This window comes from Alosa alosa, chromosome 2 (genome assembly GCF_017589495.1).
Source record: "Alosa alosa isolate M-15738 ecotype Scorff River chromosome 2, AALO_Geno_1.1, whole genome shotgun sequence".
Classification (NCBI taxonomy): domain Eukaryota; kingdom Metazoa; phylum Chordata; class Actinopteri; order Clupeiformes; family Clupeidae; genus Alosa; species Alosa alosa.
In genome coordinates this window covers 29,747,705-29,769,590 of record NC_063190.1, presented here as the reverse complement: position 1 = coordinate 29,769,590, position 21,886 = coordinate 29,747,705, and the positions used below count along the sequence as shown (strand labels likewise).

The 21,886-nt window shown below is 42.1% G+C and overlaps 1 protein-coding gene across 1 annotated transcript; it reads left to right on the top strand.

Moving 5' to 3' along the window:
- The first annotated feature begins 1,465 nt into the window (after positions 1 to 1,465).
- brd8a (bromodomain containing 8a) lies at positions 1,466 to 21,875 on the top strand. The gene is made up of 21 exons (XM_048229494.1): positions 1,466 to 1,778; positions 2,446 to 2,539; positions 2,638 to 2,707; positions 3,111 to 3,160; positions 3,324 to 3,446; positions 3,828 to 3,908; positions 4,425 to 4,489; positions 4,758 to 4,900; positions 5,222 to 5,386; positions 5,765 to 5,864; positions 9,640 to 9,780; positions 13,688 to 13,848; positions 15,184 to 15,580; positions 15,768 to 15,811; positions 16,074 to 16,097; positions 16,182 to 16,366; positions 17,357 to 17,449; positions 18,008 to 18,076; positions 19,262 to 19,544; positions 20,583 to 20,627; positions 21,427 to 21,875. Exons 1-21 carry the CDS (start codon positions 1,760 to 1,762, stop codon positions 21,484 to 21,486), a joined length of 2,412 nt encoding a protein of 803 aa, XP_048085451.1. The 5' UTR covers positions 1,466 to 1,759; the 3' UTR covers positions 21,487 to 21,875.
- Positions 21,876 to 21,886: the final 11 nt, after the last annotated feature.

Here is a 21,886-nt window from a genome sequence, read left to right as displayed (position 1 = left end):
GCCGATTCAGTGCTGTGCAGAGATCTAAAACCTGATTGAAATTTATCACATATATTGAACTCACTCAGATAAGAAGAAATCTGAGAGAGGACAACCTTTTATAGTATCTTTGACAGAAAAGGTAATTTAGAAATAAGTAAAGGTTGTAAAGGTTAGTTCTGTCAGAAGTGAGTAAAGGTTGCACAATTGCACGTTTAAAACCTGAGGGGACCACTCCATTGGTTAGTGAGTGATTAATTATGGCCAATACAAGAGGGCAGATGATGGTAAAAACTTCTTTAAAAAGGCGTGCAGGTAAAACATCTAAGTGGCAGGATGTAGATTTCATATGGGAGACCACCTCAGAAAGCTGGGAGGAAGATATAGCCTGAAACTGTTGGAGGCAGCTAGGTGAAAGTTCTATCACTGAGGGATCCGAATCTGGAGGTGAGATTTGAGATTTTATTTTGTCAATTTTATCGATGAAGAAGTTGAGGAAATTCTCACAGATTTCTGTTGAAGGGGCAAGAGTAGATGACGCAGAGGCAGGATTTATAATAGAGTTAATGGTATTAAATAAAACTTTTGGCCTATGAGCATTATTGTTGATAAGCTGAGCATAATACCTTAACAGAGTTTTGGTAGGTCTTTAGAGAATCTCTGAAAAGGTCATGGAAGACCTGAAGCTTCTCTTTTTTCCATTTGCGCTCTGCTTTCCTGCAAGATTTACCTATGTATGGCAGGTAATCAACGGATTAACAGTTCTACATCTGAAATATCGTGGACATATTGTATAAGTTGAACGTTTATCCCCCCACACAAGGTGCAGATGCAGGCAGCCCATGGTTTCCCATTCTGAACTTGGCTAAACCTGCTGGCTTATACCAATTTTAAACAATGCCAGTGTGCTACAGCCCTTGGGATTGACAAAAGCCAAATCATCACGTGTCACAAGGTATAATGAATGGTCAGTTACTGGGAAGTTGTATCCATCATGATTGTAATCCATCATGGTAGTAATTGGAATATTTTGCATATTGGAATATTTTGCCTCAAGACTTAAGGATTCATCATCCACAGCACTCAAACACACACATGTAAGAACAATCATGTCCAACCAAAGATGGGTGACTGATGGGTGACTGAAAAGTCAGATTAAAGTCACAAACAAAATCTTGATAGGCCTCATCTTTATTAGTCTATAAATAACAGTAGAGACCACACTGTAGCCTAATACATTGCAATACAAGCATTAGCAGGCAAATGGCATATTTTTACTTTTATTAGTTTGATAATGTAGGCTAGGCTATTGATAGAGAAGTATATGCAGTGAGTGTAGTGCTAGAAATATGTCCTACAGTCCAATCAAAGTGACTGAAACTAATAAAAAGTGCTTGCAAATGTGGCAATTTGGCATTCTATCATGCTCTTCAAATCATGCTATGTGATTCAGTGCATTGTGCACAGAGAACAGACCACTACTGCCTCCAAAGGTGCAGTTCCGGATGATGACATGTTAAGACAAAAACAAACCGATCTGCAAAAACGGCGTGTCTCTTCCGGGCTTACTATAGCTTACATCTCAGTGGGGCATTATGATGATAACCGTGTATTTGTAAAATGTATTTGAGAGCAGTGTTGATGCTTCTAAAATAACGCCTGTAAATATGCTGGAAGTGCCTACATTTCCCGAGAAGCAAGTGAAAATTTCCGGGTAACGTTCCCGCATTGTCGCCTATGAATAAGTAGTCTTGCCTAAGAAGAATTCAATCATGACAAAATGGCGAGCGGTGTTGGAAGTGAGTATTTATTCTTACTTTCTAAATCGTAAGACTCCTTACATTAACATGCTGTACACTATAGATGACATGCAAATAATGCAAATATAAATGAACTGAGTGGAAATGTGACACAGCAAGTCAACCAGGGTATCCCTATTGAGGAAGATGCTCATTGGCTGATTAGATTACCTGGAAGACCAATGTGACAGGTATGCGATGAGATTTTGACTGTAATGCGTGGATATCCACGCATTCTGCGTGGCCACTACCTGGCTGTTATCCAGCAGTTTATAAGAGAGCGCAGAGAAGAAATCTTACAGTAGTCCTAGTGCATACTGCGTAGGCTATCTTGCGGTCGAACTAGCCTGTCACAAAACACTCGGCAACAACTGCAAAAATAGCAGCTGTTCTGATCTGACATGACATTCATATAGTCCCAAATGCATAGACTACGTGTATGCACATGTGAAAAAAGCTGGTGGGCCCAGTAGGAGGACTAGTGATGTCTTGTCTTGCAGACTTTAATTCTTGGTGACTCGCCGTTTCTCTAAAAAATCCTTTCCAATTACTTTTTTCTGCATAAAAGGTGTAGCCTATTTACGAAATTGGTTTAGAGTTTAAGTAACACATTGAATGAATTGAAACACAGTGAATATGGTGATTTTTGTTTTGTTTACTCTTGCAGAGCACAAGTTATCCTTGGGACCCACAGAGCCATGGTCGGTGAGGGAGAAGCTATGCCTGGCCTCCTCGGTTATGAAGAGCGGAGACCAGAATTGGTAAATGAACAGTGTTGTATGTGTGTATGTATGTAACACTGAAATTATCTGATGTTCTGACTTACATAGGGCTATGCCTCTGGTATTTCCATCCAAAGGGTGTCTGTCAGTCGAGCCATCAGACCTTTTGCAGAGCCTGGACGACCACCTGACTGGTTCTCCCAAAAGGTAATCACTTCTGACAGAACTAAAGTCTGTTTTTTTTTTCTTTATAAGAAAAGTAGGTTACAACAAATCATACACAACAAAATGCACATTATTTATAATTGAGCAGTAAACAGGACTGGTAATTTGGTTCAGAGAATGGAGTTTAGTATTTTAGCAATTGTGAAAAACTGTAAAATACTCCTGACTGACAATCGTTGCTGTCAGCAAAGAAAGTGGAATCCGTTCACATATACCCAGTCTACCCAAAAGCTGTAACCTTAAAGTAAAGCTGCAGATACTCAAAGCACATACATTGCTGATGTAGATGAACCTTTGGAGGCTCCAGCCAGCAGCAAGAGCAGAAAGACAGCCTGCATGTCTGTCAGGACTAATGCCCTGTCTTGTTCTTCCACCCATTTCTCAGCATTGTGCTTCCCAGTACTCTGAGCTCCTGGAGACAACCGAAGCTCCAAAGTAAGACAACAGCAGATTCTGATAGTTCTATGACAAATCCCATTTGCAGAAACTCATTTTGGTTTGAGATTGCAACTTTGACAGTTATTACATTAATGGTTGAAAACAGACTCTGGGTGGGTGTAGCATGTTGAATGCTTATCATGATGCTTTTTCCCAACAGGAGAAAGCGCGGAGAGAAAGGAGAGGTTGTGGAAACGATAGAGGATGTGATCGTGCGGAAACTAACAGCGGAACGCATTGAGGAGCTCAAGAGGTTGATCAGAGACACTCAGGAGAAGCACAGGTTAGATAGTAAAGTACATTTTGTTGTACTTTTACTCTAGCCTGACAAGCCAGACCCACATCAAGATGTAGGGTCTGGGGACTCATTATTGGGGAAATAATTATTGTCAATATTGTTATATGTTATAAGGGTGTTATGTCATATGTAAACTTAAACAGCATCAAATAGAATATTTGTTTTACTTAGAGGCAAAACTAAATGTGTTAGATGATAGATGATGAGTTAGATCATAATACTTCATGTAACTGCATAGATGAAAATAGGGAATGAAGTTAAAATCTACATCCACAGACTGCATCCACAATCTAAAAGGCATAGGTTTGTCTGTGGTAAGTAAGGTTAACAAAAGTCCTTATAGAGTCTGTGGTTTAACCCCCCTAGGAAGCTGAAGAGAGAAGCTGAGTTGATTCAGGCAGGACATCTGGATTCAAAACTGGAGGAGCTCTGGGGGGAGATCGTACAGTAAGGCCTGCCATTCTGTCTCTGCCTGCTTGTTCTTTCATTTGGTCAGCTCAGCTTGGTCAATCTACATCATGAGACTGCATATCAAACTGGAGACAGCTCCCTGAAAGTTTGCTTGTAGATTGCAGTGTAATCTGTCACTCATAAGGTTTGCTGTAGTTCACAGCAATCTTAAAAGCGCAATTATAAGTTCAATTGGACTTCACATGTCAACACTGACCTATAGGCATTAAATCAAGAGATAACGCATATATTTAAACTTAAATATATGCAGTTATCTGTGTAATTGTTCCCAATCACATTAAGGTGTGTGAACAGTCATTTCTTGTAATGTTTGTTCGGCTGTATGAGACCGACCTGACGTCTTGTTGATGCCATCCAGCCTCTTTAAGTTTTGCTTGTTTTTCTCTGAGTTTGTTATTTTTTCTTTGAGCAATTTAAGATCAATAAGGTTTGGTAATTACCTCAGTGTGTTGTGAAACATTTGTCTTCAAGAAGGGCATTGGTTTTCAACAGGAAGAAGAAACAGGAGGATGAGGAGGCCGAGGTGAAGAGGAAGGCTACTGAGACTGCCTATGAGGGTACCCAAAGACATTTGACTGAGGGGTTTCCCTCAACTATTTTAAGGCTAAGGCAAACACACACACACACACACACACACACACACACACACACACTAACATCAAAACAAGAAAATCAATCCATTCAATTCGATCGATCCATGCATTCTCAATACAAAGCAAATATAGTCATGCATGGCCAACCCAAAACAACATCCAAAGCCAAGCAAGTAATTGTTAAGTACACTCAAGAATAGTGTGTCCTGTTATCTAATCCCTCCCTCTCCAGCCAGACAGGCAGTGAAGAACACTCCCAGACGAATGCCCAGTGTGGCTGTGAGCTCGCCTCCTGGGGAGCCCTCTCTTAACCTGGACCAGTCCGGCAGTGACCAGCCTATACCCACACCCACACCCGATGACCCCAGCTCCACAGTGAGTCACAACCATGGGGTTGATAGCAGACTCTAACCAGAGACCTTTGTGTTAGACCAGTTACCCGTAGTCAAATGAGTTCTGATGCACAGATAGATTGGTAGATAAATAGAAAGATATATAAAGAGAGAGAGAGAGAGAGAGACAGAAGGAGAAAGAGTGAGAGTATTTTAGGGATCCCCTAGGGGAAATTGTAGTTGTCTACACTTTTCTACAGTTCTACATTTCAATAGTTTTCTATTTGTATCAAAGAAAATCAACACGTTTGATAAAAGATGAAGATGTGTTAGTAATTTGTTCTAAGAGGGTTTTTTTTTGAAGGGCCAGGGGACAGCTGTGTTCATCCCCTTACCGGAGGTCTCGGCGTCGAGCGTGTCGGAGCCTTGCCTCGGAGGGCTGCTGGTTCAGAAGGCCACACCACCCCCCTCCCCTCTGCTCTCTGAGCTGCTGAAGAAGGGCAACCTCCTGGCCACCAGCCCCAGACTGGTAAGGGTTCACGAGGAGACAAATAAAACACTAGACACTGTAGTACTATGTGTGGTGTAACGAATGGATAACACCAAAATAGAAACGCGTCTGAAAAGTGTAGGTACAGGTTATATTATTTTGATATTAACCCACATACTAATCTGGCACCGTCACTTTTACCGTTTGGTAAAAGTGAAATATCTTTATTAGGATGATTATGGCATTGTTAAGTAATGATTATGTAGGGCAGATTGTATTGAACTCGCATACCAGATACCAGACAGACAATTTTACTAAGCAATGCTTAAATGCTGCTCTCTGTACTTTGTTAGGGTTAGAATGTATAGGACAGTGGCTTGTGGATACAGGTTGTGTGCTTGTGTGTGTGTCTTCTAGGTGGCTGACGGTGACCTTCCAACCTGTAACATGACAGGAATGCATGGTATCGACCTCCAGGTGACAGCAACAGCATTACCTGCCTCTCAGGCTGCTTCAGGTACAGTACTGGAACAAAGCAGATAACAGGCAAAATGCCCATAAATGCAAATCTCATCATTCGTGAACTACAAGCTTTCCCCTGCAATTGTATACACTACCATTCAAAAGTTTGGGACTTTCCTAAATATATGGGACTTTTCCCCCATGAAAACACACAATATGTGTAGCAGTCATGCTCCAACTATCGGGCCAAAGCCGGGCCAGATAAGCCGTGCTGCGTCTAACTGTCCCCACTATCACGTGTGGTGCTGGCCGTGGCTCAGTGGGGCTTCCTCAGGGCTATTGTCCCTGTGCTTAGCAGGGCTTGAGGCGGTGTCAAAGTGGAAGGCAGGATTATCTGAGTCAGGTTAGGGTTATTCAGTGCCAGAACAAGATAACTAGTCACTTTATGTCAAAAACTGCATTGCTAGCAATTAACCTAAAATGGTCAGCACATGAAAGTATCATCCACAACACTGCTGCATTCAATTATATTTAAATACAAAATACCGCTGGCTCAAATGAACACAACATGAATGTCTGGATGGAGACCAATGTGGTAACGAGGTTACAGTGCTTATAAAAAGTCATCAGCCCCATGCTAAAGTTGACTAAAAAGAGGAATAAATAAATAAATAAATAAATAAATAAATAAATAAATGTTCTTCATTAAAATACAGGGTGCATAAGTATTCATACCCCTGTGTTAAATTTCCATAGAAGCAGGCAGATTTTTATTTTTAAAGGCCAGTTATTTCATGGATCCAGGGTACTATATATCCTGATAAAGTTCCCTTGGCCTTTGGAATTAAAATTAACAGCACATCACATACCCTTCAACATACCTAGAGATTGGGATGGTTTTATTTCAGTTAGCCTAATAGCTGGTTTGATTTGAGAGATTTGATTTGATTTGAGAGAGGTTTTTTTTGAACCGCTTCTTTGCTCGCTTTGAAGCACAAAACAGCACCTGCCCACAGAAGACCCATCCCCCTCTACATGAGCAGCCCCTGTGCCTCTCTGCCGACAGCGTGAAGAGGACACTTGCTGCTATCAACACCGTGAAGGCAACAGGTCCAGACAACATCCCAGGTCGTGCGCTGAAGGACTGCGCAGGGAGCTTTTTTTTTAAGGATGTCTTCACAGACATCTTTAACACTTCCCTGAAGCAAGCCATCGTCCCATCATGTTTCAAAGCTGCCACCATCATACCTGTGCGAAGAAAACTGCTCCATCCTGCTTCAATGACTACCGCCCTGTGGCACTGACACCCATCATCATGAAGTGCTTTGAGCGGCTTGTCATGTCACATATCAAAGCCATTCTCCCCCCACCCTGGACCCCTTCCAGTTTGCATACCGAGCCAAGCGGTCTACAGAGGATGCAATCTGCTCTGCCCTCCACCCAGCCCTCACCCACCTGGAAAAAAAAGAGACTCATATGTGAGATTGCTGTTTATAGACTTCAGTTCTGCATTCAACACCATAATACCACAACAACTCATCTGCAAACTCGACAAACTGGGACTCAGTACCTACCTCTGCAACTGGCTACTGGACTTCCTCTGTCAGAGGCCCCAAGTAGTAATGCGATGTTGGCAACAATACCTCAAGCAGCATCACACTGAGCACAGGGGCCCCAAGGCTGCGTGCTCAGTCCGCTGCTCTTCACCCTGCTGACGATGACTGCACTGCAACCTACAGCAACAATCACATAGTGAAATTTGCTGACGACACAACTCTGGTGGGTCTCATCACCAAGGGCGGCGAGACTCAATACAGGTTGGAGGTCGACCATCTGACCACGTGGTGCAGGGACAACAACCTCCTGCTGAGCGCCAGCAAGACCAAAGAGATTGTTGTTGACTTCCCGGAGAGGTCACACCCAACACCTGCCACTGACCATCGACGGTGCTGTGGTGGAGAGAGCGAGCAGCACCAAATTCCTGGGGTGCACATCAGCTAAGACCTCTCCTGGACCACCAACACTGCATCACTGGCTAAGAGAGCTCAGCCGCCTGTACTTCCTGTGGAAACTCAGGCGAGCAAGTGCTCCACCAGCCATCATGACCACATTCTACCGAGGCACCATTGAGAGCATCCTCTCCAGCTGTATCGCTGTGTATTGGAAGCTGCACTGAATACAACAGGAAAGCCCTGCAGCGCATAGTGAACACAGCTGGAAGGATCATTGGTGCTTCACTCCCTCCCCTGAAGGACATTTACACCACCCACCTCACCCCAAGAAGGCTATGCACCAAAATTGTGAGTGATGCAAGTCACCCCGCCACAATCTGTTTGATCTACTGCCCTCTGGGAAGAGGTACAGAAGCCTGCGCCCCCAAGACTACCAGACTCACCAACAGCTTCATACACCAAGCTGTAAGGATGCTGAACTCTCTCCCTCCTCTCCCCTCCACCCTCAGCTACATAACATCCTGGACATTGGACCCACAATGGCGCCTGCACTACTCCACTTGCACACTTGAACACTTGCACACTTGTACACTTTACAACTTGGTGTTGTTGTCCTGAAAACACAACACTTCTGCTGCTCTTACATAACTTGCACCACTATGCCACTTTCTTCATTACTCAGGTCAAACAGAACTACCCAAGCCTCTTATTGGCCTGACTTTGCACTAGTTTTTTTTTTTATTGACTGTCTATGCACAATTTCAACAAAATTTTGCTGCTCTTATTTTTTCATTATTATATGCCCCCCTCTTATTTACTTATTTACTTACTTTTTTGTTTACTTGAATGTTATGTTTGTCTGTGGACTTAAAATTGGTAAAATATGTCTTGTCTTCACCGTGGGATAGTGAGAAACGTAATTTCGATCTCTTTGTATGTCTGGAACATGTGAAGAAGTTGACAATAAAGCTGACTTTGACTTTGACTTTGACTTTGAGAGATGATCTTATGGAAAGTACCCCATGCCAATCGTGAGATATGGTAAAGGGTATGTGATGATGTGGGGTTATTTTAATTTGATTATTTGATCATAACCATTGATTTATTTACGACACATTATTCATTCACAAAAATTGGTGTCCTTAAAGGTTTGATTTTTCCTCATATTTTTAATTAAGGCATTAAGATCCATTTCCAAAAGATGATTTTTTTTATTCCTCTTTTTAGTCAACTTTAGCATGGGGCTGAAGACTTTTTATAGGCACTGTATATCTATGGGCATGATGTTAACATTGAGGTGGTATTGTGCGTGGGATTTCACCCTGATAATGGTGAGGCAAGCGTTCTTTCATTCTGGCCCCTTTGAGCCCCGGCCATTAACTGTGAGCTCGAACATATCCTTGTCCCAGCCTGGTTTGACAGTGAGTTTGAATAGAGCAAAATGAAATATAGTCATTGGTAAAGTTAGACATGTTTGAATTGGAATAATGTCCTTCAAACATTGCTTTTGAGAAAGATACCAGCATTTGCATTTTTTATAGAAAACAAGAACATTTGTAAGTAACCTCAAACTTTTGAATGGAACTGTATGTTATGTGTGTCCTTAGAAAAACATTCAGCATTGTGTATGCAGTTCTTGTGTATTCTAGCTTTGCTTTACTGTTATAAAGTGTCTTTAGTGTTTGTTTATCAGTGTGTGTGTGTGTGTTTGTTTATCAGTGTGTGTGTGTGTGTGTGTGCATATGTCTGTGTATGTTGCGTAAGGCCTTGATTGCTTTCTCGCTGTATGACCCTGTGTGTGTGTGTGTGTGTGTGTATGTGTGTGTTTCTATGTGTGTGTGTGCCCTTGACTGTGTGCTTGCTAATGCGGGTATGTAGGAGCGCCCACTCTGTCTCGTCTGCTGGAGGCTGGTCCTGCTCACTTCCCCTCCTCTCTGGGGCCCCTCGCAGCCCCAGCAGATGCCCCTGCTGCTGCCTCTGCCGCCCCTGCCATGGACCCTCCTGCCCATCTCCACACAGGTCTCTTGCACTCTTTTCTCTTTCACTCTATCTCTCCACACCTCTCTCTCTCTCTCTCTCTCTCTCTCTTTCTTTCTTTCTTTCTTTCTTTCTTTCTTTCTTTCTCTCTGCACACACGTGATTCTTAAAATGTACTTCGAAAATAACAAAACTTGTCATGGTGAAAAAATAACAGAACAGAAATAGAACTAGATGTACCGCATAGCGGTACAAAATATGACCGCCGCTCAGTCCTGTACATCCGTTCCGCGAAAATAAATCCCACTTCAATTTGTCTCCATATTTTACTCCATCCCCCACTCTTGAAACTTTTGTGTATGCTTGTTTGGCATGCCTGAGTGTGTGCAAAAGGGCTGCTGCACAAAGTACCCCCTACTGGTGCTGAAAAGGTGAATAGATTGTAGAATAGCCAAAGAAGATGTAGAATTGTTATAAAACCTTTAAAATCTCTAAACAATCACAAGTAGGGCAGTTCATCACAGTTCATCCATTGCAACTGGATTGATGAAAGGTCACTTACACCTGTAGGCTACATTGTATTTGGGAAAAGCAAAAGGTATCAGCATAATGTTATTTATTTATTTATTTTTTATGTATTTATAAACAAAAACATCTCTGTCAGTTCCATGCGTTTTCAACAGCTATCAAAAAACAAAGGTCATTTTTGGATGGATGGATTTTTTGTGAATGTTTCTTCTTCTACATAAGATTTTAGTCATCTTTAGTTCATGTAATACTTTATTGTCAATGCACAAATTAAGTAACAGTAGCCTAGTCTGAAACGAAATGCTGTTTTACATCTAACCAGTGGTGCAAATAACTGACATGTCCAAATGGGCCTTGATGAAATGCATTAGCTAGACTGTTCATACATTTTAACGGGCCAAAGTTGAAAAGCTTTTGTCCGTTATTGTTAGTGCAAATATAGGCTGATTCATGTTCCCTTGCATTGTTTAACTGAGGTCCATGGCTAGTCTGGCTTTCATCAGACCAAGCTCAATCTTTTAAGAAATCAAAAAATAAATAGCGGGCAGATCAGGCTGGGTTCACCCAGCCTAGTCCATAGGCACCGATATTGTTTAATTTTCGATTGAGATATACACGCTCTGGCTATTCTAAATGCAAAAATGCATCAGGGAGTTATGACAAAATGGTAACTAACAAACTAGATCCTAATAGAAAGTTGTTAGCTTCCCTAAGCTACAGGTAGGATTATAAGGTAGGCCTATTGACAACATAAATTGTCAATAGGCTATGCTGCATTACACAAATAAAATCTCCTTTGAAACCAATGGCTTACGCCTTACAGTATCAAGCGGACTTAAACTGTCATATCGTGGCTTAAAGTTGTAATAACATTCACGCGAGCTCCATGAGTCAAGGAAAGCGCTAATGAAGTAGCCACTTCTAAATGGGACCCACTACACAGTAGCTTAAGGTGTTTTGCTAAAGCAGCCATAATGAAATGAAGGTGTCATTGTTTGGATTCTTCACACACACAAGCTTTTTTAATTTCACAGACTACAACTACCAAGCTGGAATCAAAGCACATCGATTCCCCTCTCACACCCTGCACGCTACTTAAAACAAAATAAACAGGCGCCTCAGTCTCACGCATGTATAGGCAAAACTGTATCAGACCGGGGTAACGTTGGTAAATCTTCCATTGCACAGAATGATTTTGTAGCACGGCAATAAATGACAGTCGAAAAGATACAAACAGTGCTGCTATCAATTTGCTTGGTATAACCGCATTTATAGTTTTCTACAAATGCAATCAATCAAATGCCTCCATCACTCAACCAACGCTTAACGGGTAACATTACCTAGGTCCTTATTGATATTACAAGATTAACGTATACCTGCAGTAAAACCAAGCATGTCCGAGAAACATCCTTAGATTTATTTCGGCTTCAAGAAGAAATGGGAATTACACTTCATGTGAACATCGCCCTATCCTTATTAGATGTTCGCCATGTAAATTACAGTCCTTGTATGAAGCGCCCATTGTTTTTCCAACCCACTTTTTAACTTCCAACAAAATTACGCCTCACTGCAACGATCGCCATCTAGTGGACAAACGACTACTTCTAGCCAATACTGAAAATGCAGCCATGATGATGATGATGAATATTTATTTTGGCTTTCTTTTTAATCCCACTGATTTTCATTTTTTTACCGGGGCAAATCACAAATGAGTGATTATGAGCCAGGTTGATGTGGGCCCTTGAGACCAACATACCATAAAAGATTCACAGAGAACTGTGTCTGCCCTACCCTCCTTTCGGGGGTCCAGTCCAGCGGGGGCTGCAGATGAAAACGAAAAATGACGGTTCCATGCTATCCATATGGGGGTACATGCTCACCAAGTTTTGTGTACCCCGGTCTTTCAGTGTCCGGGAATCCTTGTTGGTGTACGCCACTAAATGTACACATAAATTATTTTATTGTAAGGCCCCCATGAACGAAAGTACACACAACTTGGCATGCATTCAGAGGGTGTCATAATGATCCTACTCTTTTTAATTTCGTGCAGTTTTGACCTTGTCAGCCAGAGATATTGAGATGAAAACACCTCATTTTTTGCTTTTTAATTTTTTAACTAGGTGGCGCTATACATGAAATAAGTGGTAATGGGATGGGTTGACATGCCCCTTAAGACCAACATAAAAAAAAAGGTGGACCTCCTAGGCCCCACGGTTCTCGAGATATTCACAGAAAACTGTCTCCGGCCACCTACAGGCCAGTTGGTGTATAGTAACATAAATTAATTTATTGTGTGGCCCCCATGAACGGAATTCCACAAAACTTGGCGTGCATACATAGGGTGTCATAATGATCCTACACTTCCAATTTTGTGCAGTTTTGACTATGTTAGGTCACAGATACCTTCAATTACACCACCTCATTTTTACTTTTTGTGTTTAACTAGGTGGCGCTATACATGAAATGAGTGGTTATGGAATGGGTTGACATGGCCCCTTGAGATCGACATACAAAAAAATGGTCCTCCTAAACCCCACGGTTTCGAGATATTCACAGAAAACTGTGTCTGCCCTACCCTCCTTCGGGGGTCCAATTCAGCGGAGGGGCTACAGATCAAAACGAAAAACGATGGTTCCATGCTATCCATGTGGGGTTACATGTCCACCAAGTTTCGTGTACCCCGGTCTTTCAGTGTCCGGGGAATCATTGACGGAAATTTGGGCAAAAAGAAAAAAAAAAAAAAAAAAAAAAAAACCTATATGATATGACCGCCGGGCCACAGCGGCGGTCATAATAATGAGGAGATCACAGAGATGGTGATGGGAATGCTGAACACCACTGCACATTCCATGAACTTGGGAGGACATTACCAAGCAGTAAACCTGGTTAGACCTAGAACATGGGTTTAGATAGAGCTGTCTTGGGTTGAACTTAGTATACTTATCTTGCTTTGTGAAATACAGAACTTTCTGTTTTACTATTATAATTTCCAATAATCAACTGAGACATTGTAGGTAATATATTACTCAGTCACTATACGTACTTAATACATGGTTTGCCGCTACTTGGACTACAAATGAAGGGTTCAGATGCAAAAGCCTCTAAATGCCACCTATGTCCAAAAATGAGATAAAGATGGTGAGGGGATGCTCTCCACACATAGTATACGCTAATCAAATAATTTAACTTCTACACCCACTAAATACCACTCTCTTCCTGGTCTAAAATATCAATTTATAGGCAAAAACCTATAGGAGCCTGAATTTAAATGCTCATTTAAAAGAAAAGTGGTCAGACGGATTTAGAGGGTTTTGCATCTGAACTCTTCAAATACACTACAAATTCCTCAAATTGACTGTGTGTAGCTTCTGGTTGGGAATTGCTTGATATTTGTGTTCGGTTGTTGTTTGCATGTGTGTAGGTAGTGATGGGTTGTCAGGCTGTGGGACTAAGGGCCTCCTCTCACATTCAGCTGAGGTGAAGCAGACCCTGGGCGAGGAGGACCTGATGAATGTGTCCTACATGGAGGATGAGCTGGACTTGGACACCATGGGAGACATCATCGCCATAATGGAGAACAAGGTACTGTACGCTGGGCCATGATCAGGGTAGGAATTTCACGGCGGCCACGACGACGTTGCCCCTTGCATTGGCCCTGATGCCCCTTTGAAAATCAAAGGTTTACAGGCCACTGTGGCCTTGGTGCCCCCTTCTTTCAATATTCTGCTTTGCATCCGTCTAATAGCTAATGGCCTGTAAAAATAATCTTAGCATCACAACGCAAATTAATTCAGTCTTACGCAGTGGAGAAAATGACAGCGCATGGCAAGAAAGAAAGTGTGTCCAAATTCACCTATTCTTCTCAGTTGAAATACTCGCGATCGCAAAGTAGCCTACTCATCACACAAACATATGTATCACATCACATGAAAGAGCTTTTTCTCAGCTTTTAAACGATGTTTGCGGTGAATTGCTGTGGTGAACGGTTCGCGAGAAAAGTAAATAATATGATTAAATTGAATCATAACTTCTACATAAAGTTCTGCGCCCATCTCCCTACCCATTCATCTCGGTGGATTACTTCACGAACCCTTTGTTCAACACATGACAAACCATATATCAGAATAAACAGCAGACCGAACACAGAGGTGTAAAGCATTCCCCTGTACAGTTAGACATTCCAGAGTATTCCTGTTTTAAATTTGCAGCAAGGTCTACATTCACGTCTCCAACTTTGGTCTTTAGGTTTCAAAATGTGTTTAAATTGTTCTACATGATTTCATAACAGGCCAAATACAAAATAAATGTTACAAATATTGCCTAGATATCGGTAAATATTAAAACCAGAGGATATATAGCTGACTAAGAGTTTGTGAAAGGAGCCTTAATGATCACAAAATGCTAAGCATGCATCTAGGCTATTTGAGTTTCTTAAAGCTGAGCTGTGCTTAAATTGTTACATAGGCCCTACATGATTTCATAACAGGCCAAATATAAAATAAATGTTAAATATAGCCTAGATATCTGTAAATATTAGATGATCAGATGATTTACAGTTCTATGTACTGTAATAGGCCTATGTCATGTTTCATGTTTTTGCAATGTTTTATACAGTGATGCAGGACTACTGCTGTGAATAGGCTAAATACAACTTTGATCATTTTTATAGCCTTCTACTGTATAGTTAACTTTTGGCCTTGGTGCCCTGACATGTGGCTTTTGTGCCCCCTCCAAATATGCCCAACTGAAGGCCAAGTGGCCTTGCCCCTAAAATGGTGAAATTCCAAGCCTGGCCATGATTATGTCATACTGTATCATTCTAGATGAAATTGGGATTTATATGCATTTCATGGAAATAAACATAACAATGTTAAATCTGTTTTGCCTTTGATTCCCCCCCCCCCACCTCTTTGTTAGGCACGTGAAAATGCTGAGGCATTGGATGCAGCCGCTGTGGAGGCAGCACTCTCCCTGTGCGAGGACGCCGGCCACAGCCTCACTGGCCCCTGGGAGGTGGCCTCTTCCTTCAAGCCACCTGACGCAGTCGACTCTACCCTCACCGAGGGTAGCCTGAGGAAAAGAGAGGCGACTGATGCCACCAGAGCGGTGTCAGTAAGTGATTCCCAAGACCGCCGGCGTCAGACTTTCCCTGCTACTGTTCCTGGGTCAGTGACACGTACGCACACACATGGCCCTGCCCTGCCCTGCGACTCAGACTCTGCTGTCCAAGTGGTCAGGGGGGAACAGCAGGAGAAAAATGGCCTCAGCTGTCCCACTGTGGCTATCAAATGTGGGACACCTCCACCAAACACAGGTATGGCACACACATATAACATATACAGATTACAGATATATACACATTATAGTAATTATAGAGGGATTATAGGTATCATTTGTGCAGATAGGGATGTGCAAGCACAGATTACTCCCTTTGGTGAACAAATTTCTGTTCTGACCTTGTTTTCTGTATCTTTTTATCTTTTGTTCTCTCTAATATCCAGACTCTATGACAGAAGAAGACCCTGCGTTATTAAAGCTGTCCAAGGTATAAAGCCTTTTCAACACGAAAAGCCTTTGACAGACAAACATCCATGACAAAGTATCAGATCCTGTTCTTGTTGGGCTGTAAACCTCACCACTGGGAGTTACTGCTAACTGGTCATGGCCGTGGTCACTCAGTTGCTTACCCTCTCAAACTACGACAAAATGTCAGTTGTTCATGTTCGCCTTACGTTCAGAATTAAGTCTGTCGTAATTTACAAAGCATTGACCAGGCATAACTGCCCACCCTTTCTTGTCTGAACTAGGAAGTGAAGGAGGAGGAGGTGGAGGAGGAGGAGGAGGAGGAGGAAGAGGAGGAGGAGGAGGAAGAGGAGGATGTGGTGAGTGATGGCGCAGATGGAGGTGTGGGGGAGCTGGCGGAGGGCGTGGAGTGCGGGCTGGGCGAGGCCGCGGAGGGCCGGGGGGCCGAGGGGGAGCTGGAGCTGGAGCCGGCGGCCAGCGAGAGCGAGGACGGCTGCAGCCTGCACACGGCCTCCTCCTCCCTTCAGCTCCACGCCACAGCTGACTCCATCCCCAGCAGCCCCGCCTCGTCCCAGTTGTGAGTGGCGCACACACACACACACACACACACACACACACACACACACACACACACACACACACAGATATATGTCTCTCTCACACACACAACCCCCCCGGTCTCTCTTTTTCCCACTCACTCACTCACTCACTCACTCACTCACTCTATCTCTCTCTCATTTACACACAGCTGTCTCACACACACAACCTCTCCCTCTCACTCACTCACTCACTCACTCACTCACTCACTCACTCACTCACTCACTCTATCTCTCTCTCATTTACACACAGCTGTCTCACACACACAACCTCTCCCTCTCACTCACTCACTCACTCACTCTATCTCTCTCTCATTTATACACAGCTGTCTCACACACACAACCTCTCCCTCTCACTCACTCACTCACTCACTCACTCAACTCACTCACTCACTCACTCTATCTCTCTCTCATTTACACACAGCTGTCTCACACACACAACCTCTCCCTCTCACTCACTCCTCACTTTCCTCACTCACTCTCCTCCCACTCACTCTATCTCTCTCTCACACACACAGCTGTCTCCACACACACAACCTCTCCCTCTCACTCACTCACTCACTCACTCTATCTCTCTCTCATTTACACACAGCTGTCTCACACACACAACCTCTCCCTCTCACTCACTCACTCACTCATTCACTCTCTCATACACTCTCTCTCTCTCTCTCTCTCTCACACACACACACACACACATGCATGCGTACACACATACACACACACACACAGACACATGCACAGACAAACACACATATACATATACACAGAATCATGCTCTCTCTTCTCTCTTTCTCTCTCTTTCTCTCTCTCTCTCTCTCTCTCTCTCTCTTTCTCTCTCTCTCTCACACACACACAAGCACCCACCCCACACAATCTCAGACTTACACATAACACTGACTGACTTGACTCACAAACTCACACATAGACTCCCTTTCACATATCCTTTGTCCTGTTGTAAATGTCCCATTTAGTTCGATATGCAGTGAAGATCAGGAGGCCATCCAGGCACAGAAGATCTGGAAGAAGGCCATCATGTTGGTGTGGCGAGCAGCAGCAAATCACAGGTATCTTGTCTAATTTTCTTCTAATCATTTTCATACTTGTCTCAATACTATGTCCCCTTTTTCAAAACTCTTCATATTGTGTACTTTACAAACACACGCTTGAACGCGTCAGTTAATGTTCGGTGCAGAATGCCCTACAGCCTCCAAAACATTTCATACTTCACATAAAGGTGACTCATGCTGCCACAACCGTAACAGTCTACCATAAACCTACTTTGTCAGTCAGTGTACAATGAACTAAAAATCGTGAAGCATTGCAAAATGCACATATTATGCACATATCCTATATATTTTACATTGTTTAGGGTGCACTTGTTTGCTAGTTACAGTATTATATATACCACCTGAACATTTTGTGTGGCATGGGTGTTGGATGTACAAAGGTTAGCTCTGTGACCAAAACGTTTTGCTTACATAGTCTACCAATATGGTGAAAGTACTGAGAGTTTTGCAGAGGTGGACATGGTATTGAGACAAGTGTGAAAATGATTGAAAAATAAATTGTAATTCCCTATCTGTGGATTATTGCCAATGAATCCATACATTCTTTTTTTCTAGATATGCCAATGTCTTTCTGCAACCAGTTACAGATGACATTGCCCCAGGGTACCACAGTATTGTGTACAGGTAAGCTTGGAGAAGATATCAGTCAGTGTCATTCAAAATGATTTACAGTTTTTTTCAACTGCTTACACACTAAATCTTTGCTTGTCACACAATTTTCTAAACATGTCTTCCAAACATCATAACCCCACACCAAATCTGCAAAACCATAAACTATTTCTCAGTGTTTGACTTTTTGCAAAACACCACACACAATTTTCTACCTAACACACAACACTGTAACAGGAAGTAACTTGATTTCGTTTTTCAAACACAACCCATCAAAATGCCACACTAAATCACCAGTGCTTCACTCTCTCTCTTAACATGTGTAAACACTCTTTACTTTACTGAACACCATCCAATCATTGCCTTAGTATAGGCCTATGAATAGATATAGTCTCTACATAGGTATAGACCCTTTCAATCTGCTCCTAGAGGATTTCCGGTTGAAATATTCAGAACCAATGCAGATACTTTGAAAGGAAAATTACAGTAATCGGACTTTAGCTTACAGTAATGTTCTACAAAGAGTTGACTTGTAAAACTTGTGTTTTTACTCTATTTTGGTTTGTCCCCATGTTAGCATTAGCTCAATAAATTTTTTTGTGCCTCCAGAAATGCCTTATAGGAACGCTTAGGATTGTTTGTTTCTGCAGTTGAAAGGGTCTATAGGCATACTGTACACGACCCCTTGTGTATTTCAACTTCTCTTTGTAGATACCGTAACTTTCACTCTTGTATGGAAAAAGATATATAAAGCCTAAGACTGAAGAGCTTTAGGTTTTGAGCAACAGTGTGTACATGATGTATCCAAAATGTCATATTATGAAAAAAGTGTTTATAATGTGAGGCGAATGTTTGGTTTAAAGATGTGTTTGCAACATTTTGAATGTTGTGTGTCATTTTGCTGGAGATTTGAGGCATTTTGCATTTTGTGTGAGCGATTGTGGGTTTTGTGTGTGGAGTTTTGAAACACAACATGTGTAAACAGTTATAAAAAAACTTCTACATCAGTGACTCTTCCCTTTCACACAATTCCTTCCATTTTATTCTTATTTTTCACTATCATGGAATGATAGACCTGGCTCAAATGTGTATCCATGAACGATTCTGCAATCTTCATTAATCAGAGAAAATGACACTTACCGGTACTTGTTGGATCCAAGGTCTCAGTGTGTGCTCAGATGTCTGTCACTCTCCACCCAGGCCCATGGACCTGTCCACCATCAAGAAGAACATTGAGATCGGCACCATCCGCAGCACGGCAGAGTTCCAGCGTGACATCATGCTCATGTTCCAGAACGCGGTGATGTACAACAGCTCGGACCACGACGTCTTCCACATGGCGCTGGAGATGCAGCGCGACGTGCTGGAGCAGGTGCAGCAGTTCCTGGCCACGCAGCTCATCATGCAGACCTCCGAGTCGGGCATCAGCGCCAAGAGCCTGCGCGGCCGAGAGGCCAACCATAAGCAGGACCCCAGCGACAAGGTGGGGGTCAGTGAGAAGACAGGTCACATGAGCAGAAGTGCATTCGCAGGCAGGCATGCGTAGTAGACCTGAGAGATATAACGCCATCAGCTACTGATTAAGTTATCAGCTATACTGTGCCAGAATTCAGGCTTGGCTCAAGCTTTGAAGCTTTCAAGATTTGAAAATAGATAATTATTTCTATCTTTAAAAAATTCAGATAACTGGAACATATGTCATATACACATGGTGAGACAAAAAAGCAAACTCAAGACGACCAGAGGCTGCACTCTCACTCGGTCTACCTGTACCAGTGGGGTGTTATGTTTTATAGTTGTCGATTGATGTGTTGTAATTCTCTTCAGTTCAGTTCACATCAAATTTACTTTTTAGGTACAATAGACAGAAAGTGCAGCACAGGAATACCACACAATTGCTATAATACCACACTGACGAATCGCCTTGTTTCTTAACCAAGAATTTGTTTTTAGAAATTAATTATTAGTCAATTAACAATTAGTTAATTGACTAAGGTCAATGAACTCTGCAATTCCCCTATGTGCATGTGCTCACTAATGGCCTCCTTGCTGTCAGTCTTCTTGCACTCATGCACTGTAACTTACTTGTTTTCAGCATCAATTCTTTCATTTGCTTTGTGTGTGCTTTGTTTTTCCATCATTACATGTTTTCTGTCACTGAGGAATTCTGTTACACAAAATCCAGACTATAGAGTAGGCTGTTGCCATTGCTTTAACACAATATTTTATTTTGTGTAAGGCTTACACCTACTGCTTACTTCTACTGCCTCTCCAATAATCTCATTATTGTATATTTGTACCAAAAAAAATGTAGATCCTCACAGCATTCCAAATACACAAGCAATCGTTCTCACTAAATCTGACAGCCTGACAGCATCTTGAAATATCAGAATAAGGCGGGGGATTTTATTGAGAGGTTGTAATCTTAGTTTAGCATTTTCTTTTTGTTTGTCTCCATCTCCGATTCTCTGTGATATTTGCCAAAGCCTCCTCTCTCTGACTTTTGTCTGTCCTCTCATAGGACACTCTGCCTATGGCGTCCCCTGCCTTCCTTCTCTCTCTCTTTGTAAGTATCCTTTCTGGAGCGTTTAGTGCACTTCTCAGTACACTGAATTGTTAAGGATGGAAATCATCAGTGACCACACAGTTCTCTGTTACTCTTGGGTCATGATTAGCTTTTCCTCCTATATTACAGCTCCATGATATAGTAATGATTATCTCTGCTTCATATCTTAAAGAAAAGCAGTAGTAAAAATAAGTCTGTCAATGGGTTCAAATATGTTTTAAACAGTTGATTTGAAGATTGTGCTGTGCCCTGAAGAAGGCCTGATGCCGCTACGCGAGGCCTTTTTTAACTGGTCATTTTAGGACATGTCAATGTAATTAAAGACATTTTAATTAAGGAGTGCCTTGGTTGGAGATCTTTTTTGACATGTTTAAAATAGTATCAGTTTAACAAAAAATTGGTGATTAGACCACTGTGCATCTGTCATGCTATGCTAAATGTGTCTTTTAGTGATCTCTTCTCATCACCAATATTCTTCTCTTTCTCTAACAAGCACAAATTTAAGCAGAGTTTGTACTGTATGTGCAGCTTAGTGAGGTTTGTTTCCTCAAACATTCAAGATGGGTAGTCACTGATGCAAGCATATCCACCAAATGACTATTATGCTTATCCAATATTCCAGAATTTCAAAATATCTGGGTTGTTGGAAAGAAAAAATGTTTAATTTTCAAAAAACTGTGAAAAAAGTGTATAAATAGTCTCAAGTTAAATGTATGTTAATGGATGTATTAAACATCTTTGAGTTTCAGTCTAAAATGGCCACAAAATGCTTTTGTTTGAAACCCTGTCTGTTTTACAGGACGGAGGCACTAGGGGGCGACGTTGTGCCATAGAGGCAGACCAGAAGATGAAAAAATAAGCAGTGGTGTAATGGTAGTGGGTGAGCGGGCTGGTCAGAGATCTCAAGCCTCAAAGGGAGTCTGGACCGAAGATGCCACATCTCAGAAAGAAGCCTTTGTGTTCCCTTATCTACATGTGTGGAAGTGGTTTCAATTCTGCAAACCCCTCTCTCCCATCACTTACAATGGCACTTAGTTAGTCCTCCGGATCTGACATTTTAAATTTGGTTTTAGGCAGGGGGAGGAAGCATTTTCTTTTTTCTATGATTTTGTAATTGTTTTCCTACATTGTGAGCATGTCTGTCATAAACGGTGGATGTGTTGTTTTGTGCAGTACTATGAATTACTGAACATGTAGTGCCTTTTTAGGTATTGAATGACTTAGTCTAATAAACCGACTTCAGCAGTATGGTCTGGTCT

What these genes read in the sequence shown, in the direction of transcription:
- brd8a (XM_048229494.1), top strand. An exon ending in AAGAGCGGAGACCAGAATTG is followed by an intron (nt 2,540 to 2,637) that starts GTAAATGAACAG and finishes TTCCATCCAAAG; the next exon opens with GGTGTCTGTCAGTCGAGCCA. An exon ending in AGCCCCGCCTCGTCCCAGTT is followed by an intron (nt 16,367 to 17,356) that starts GTGAGTGGCGCA and finishes TGTCCCATTTAG; the next exon opens with TTCGATATGCAGTGAAGATC.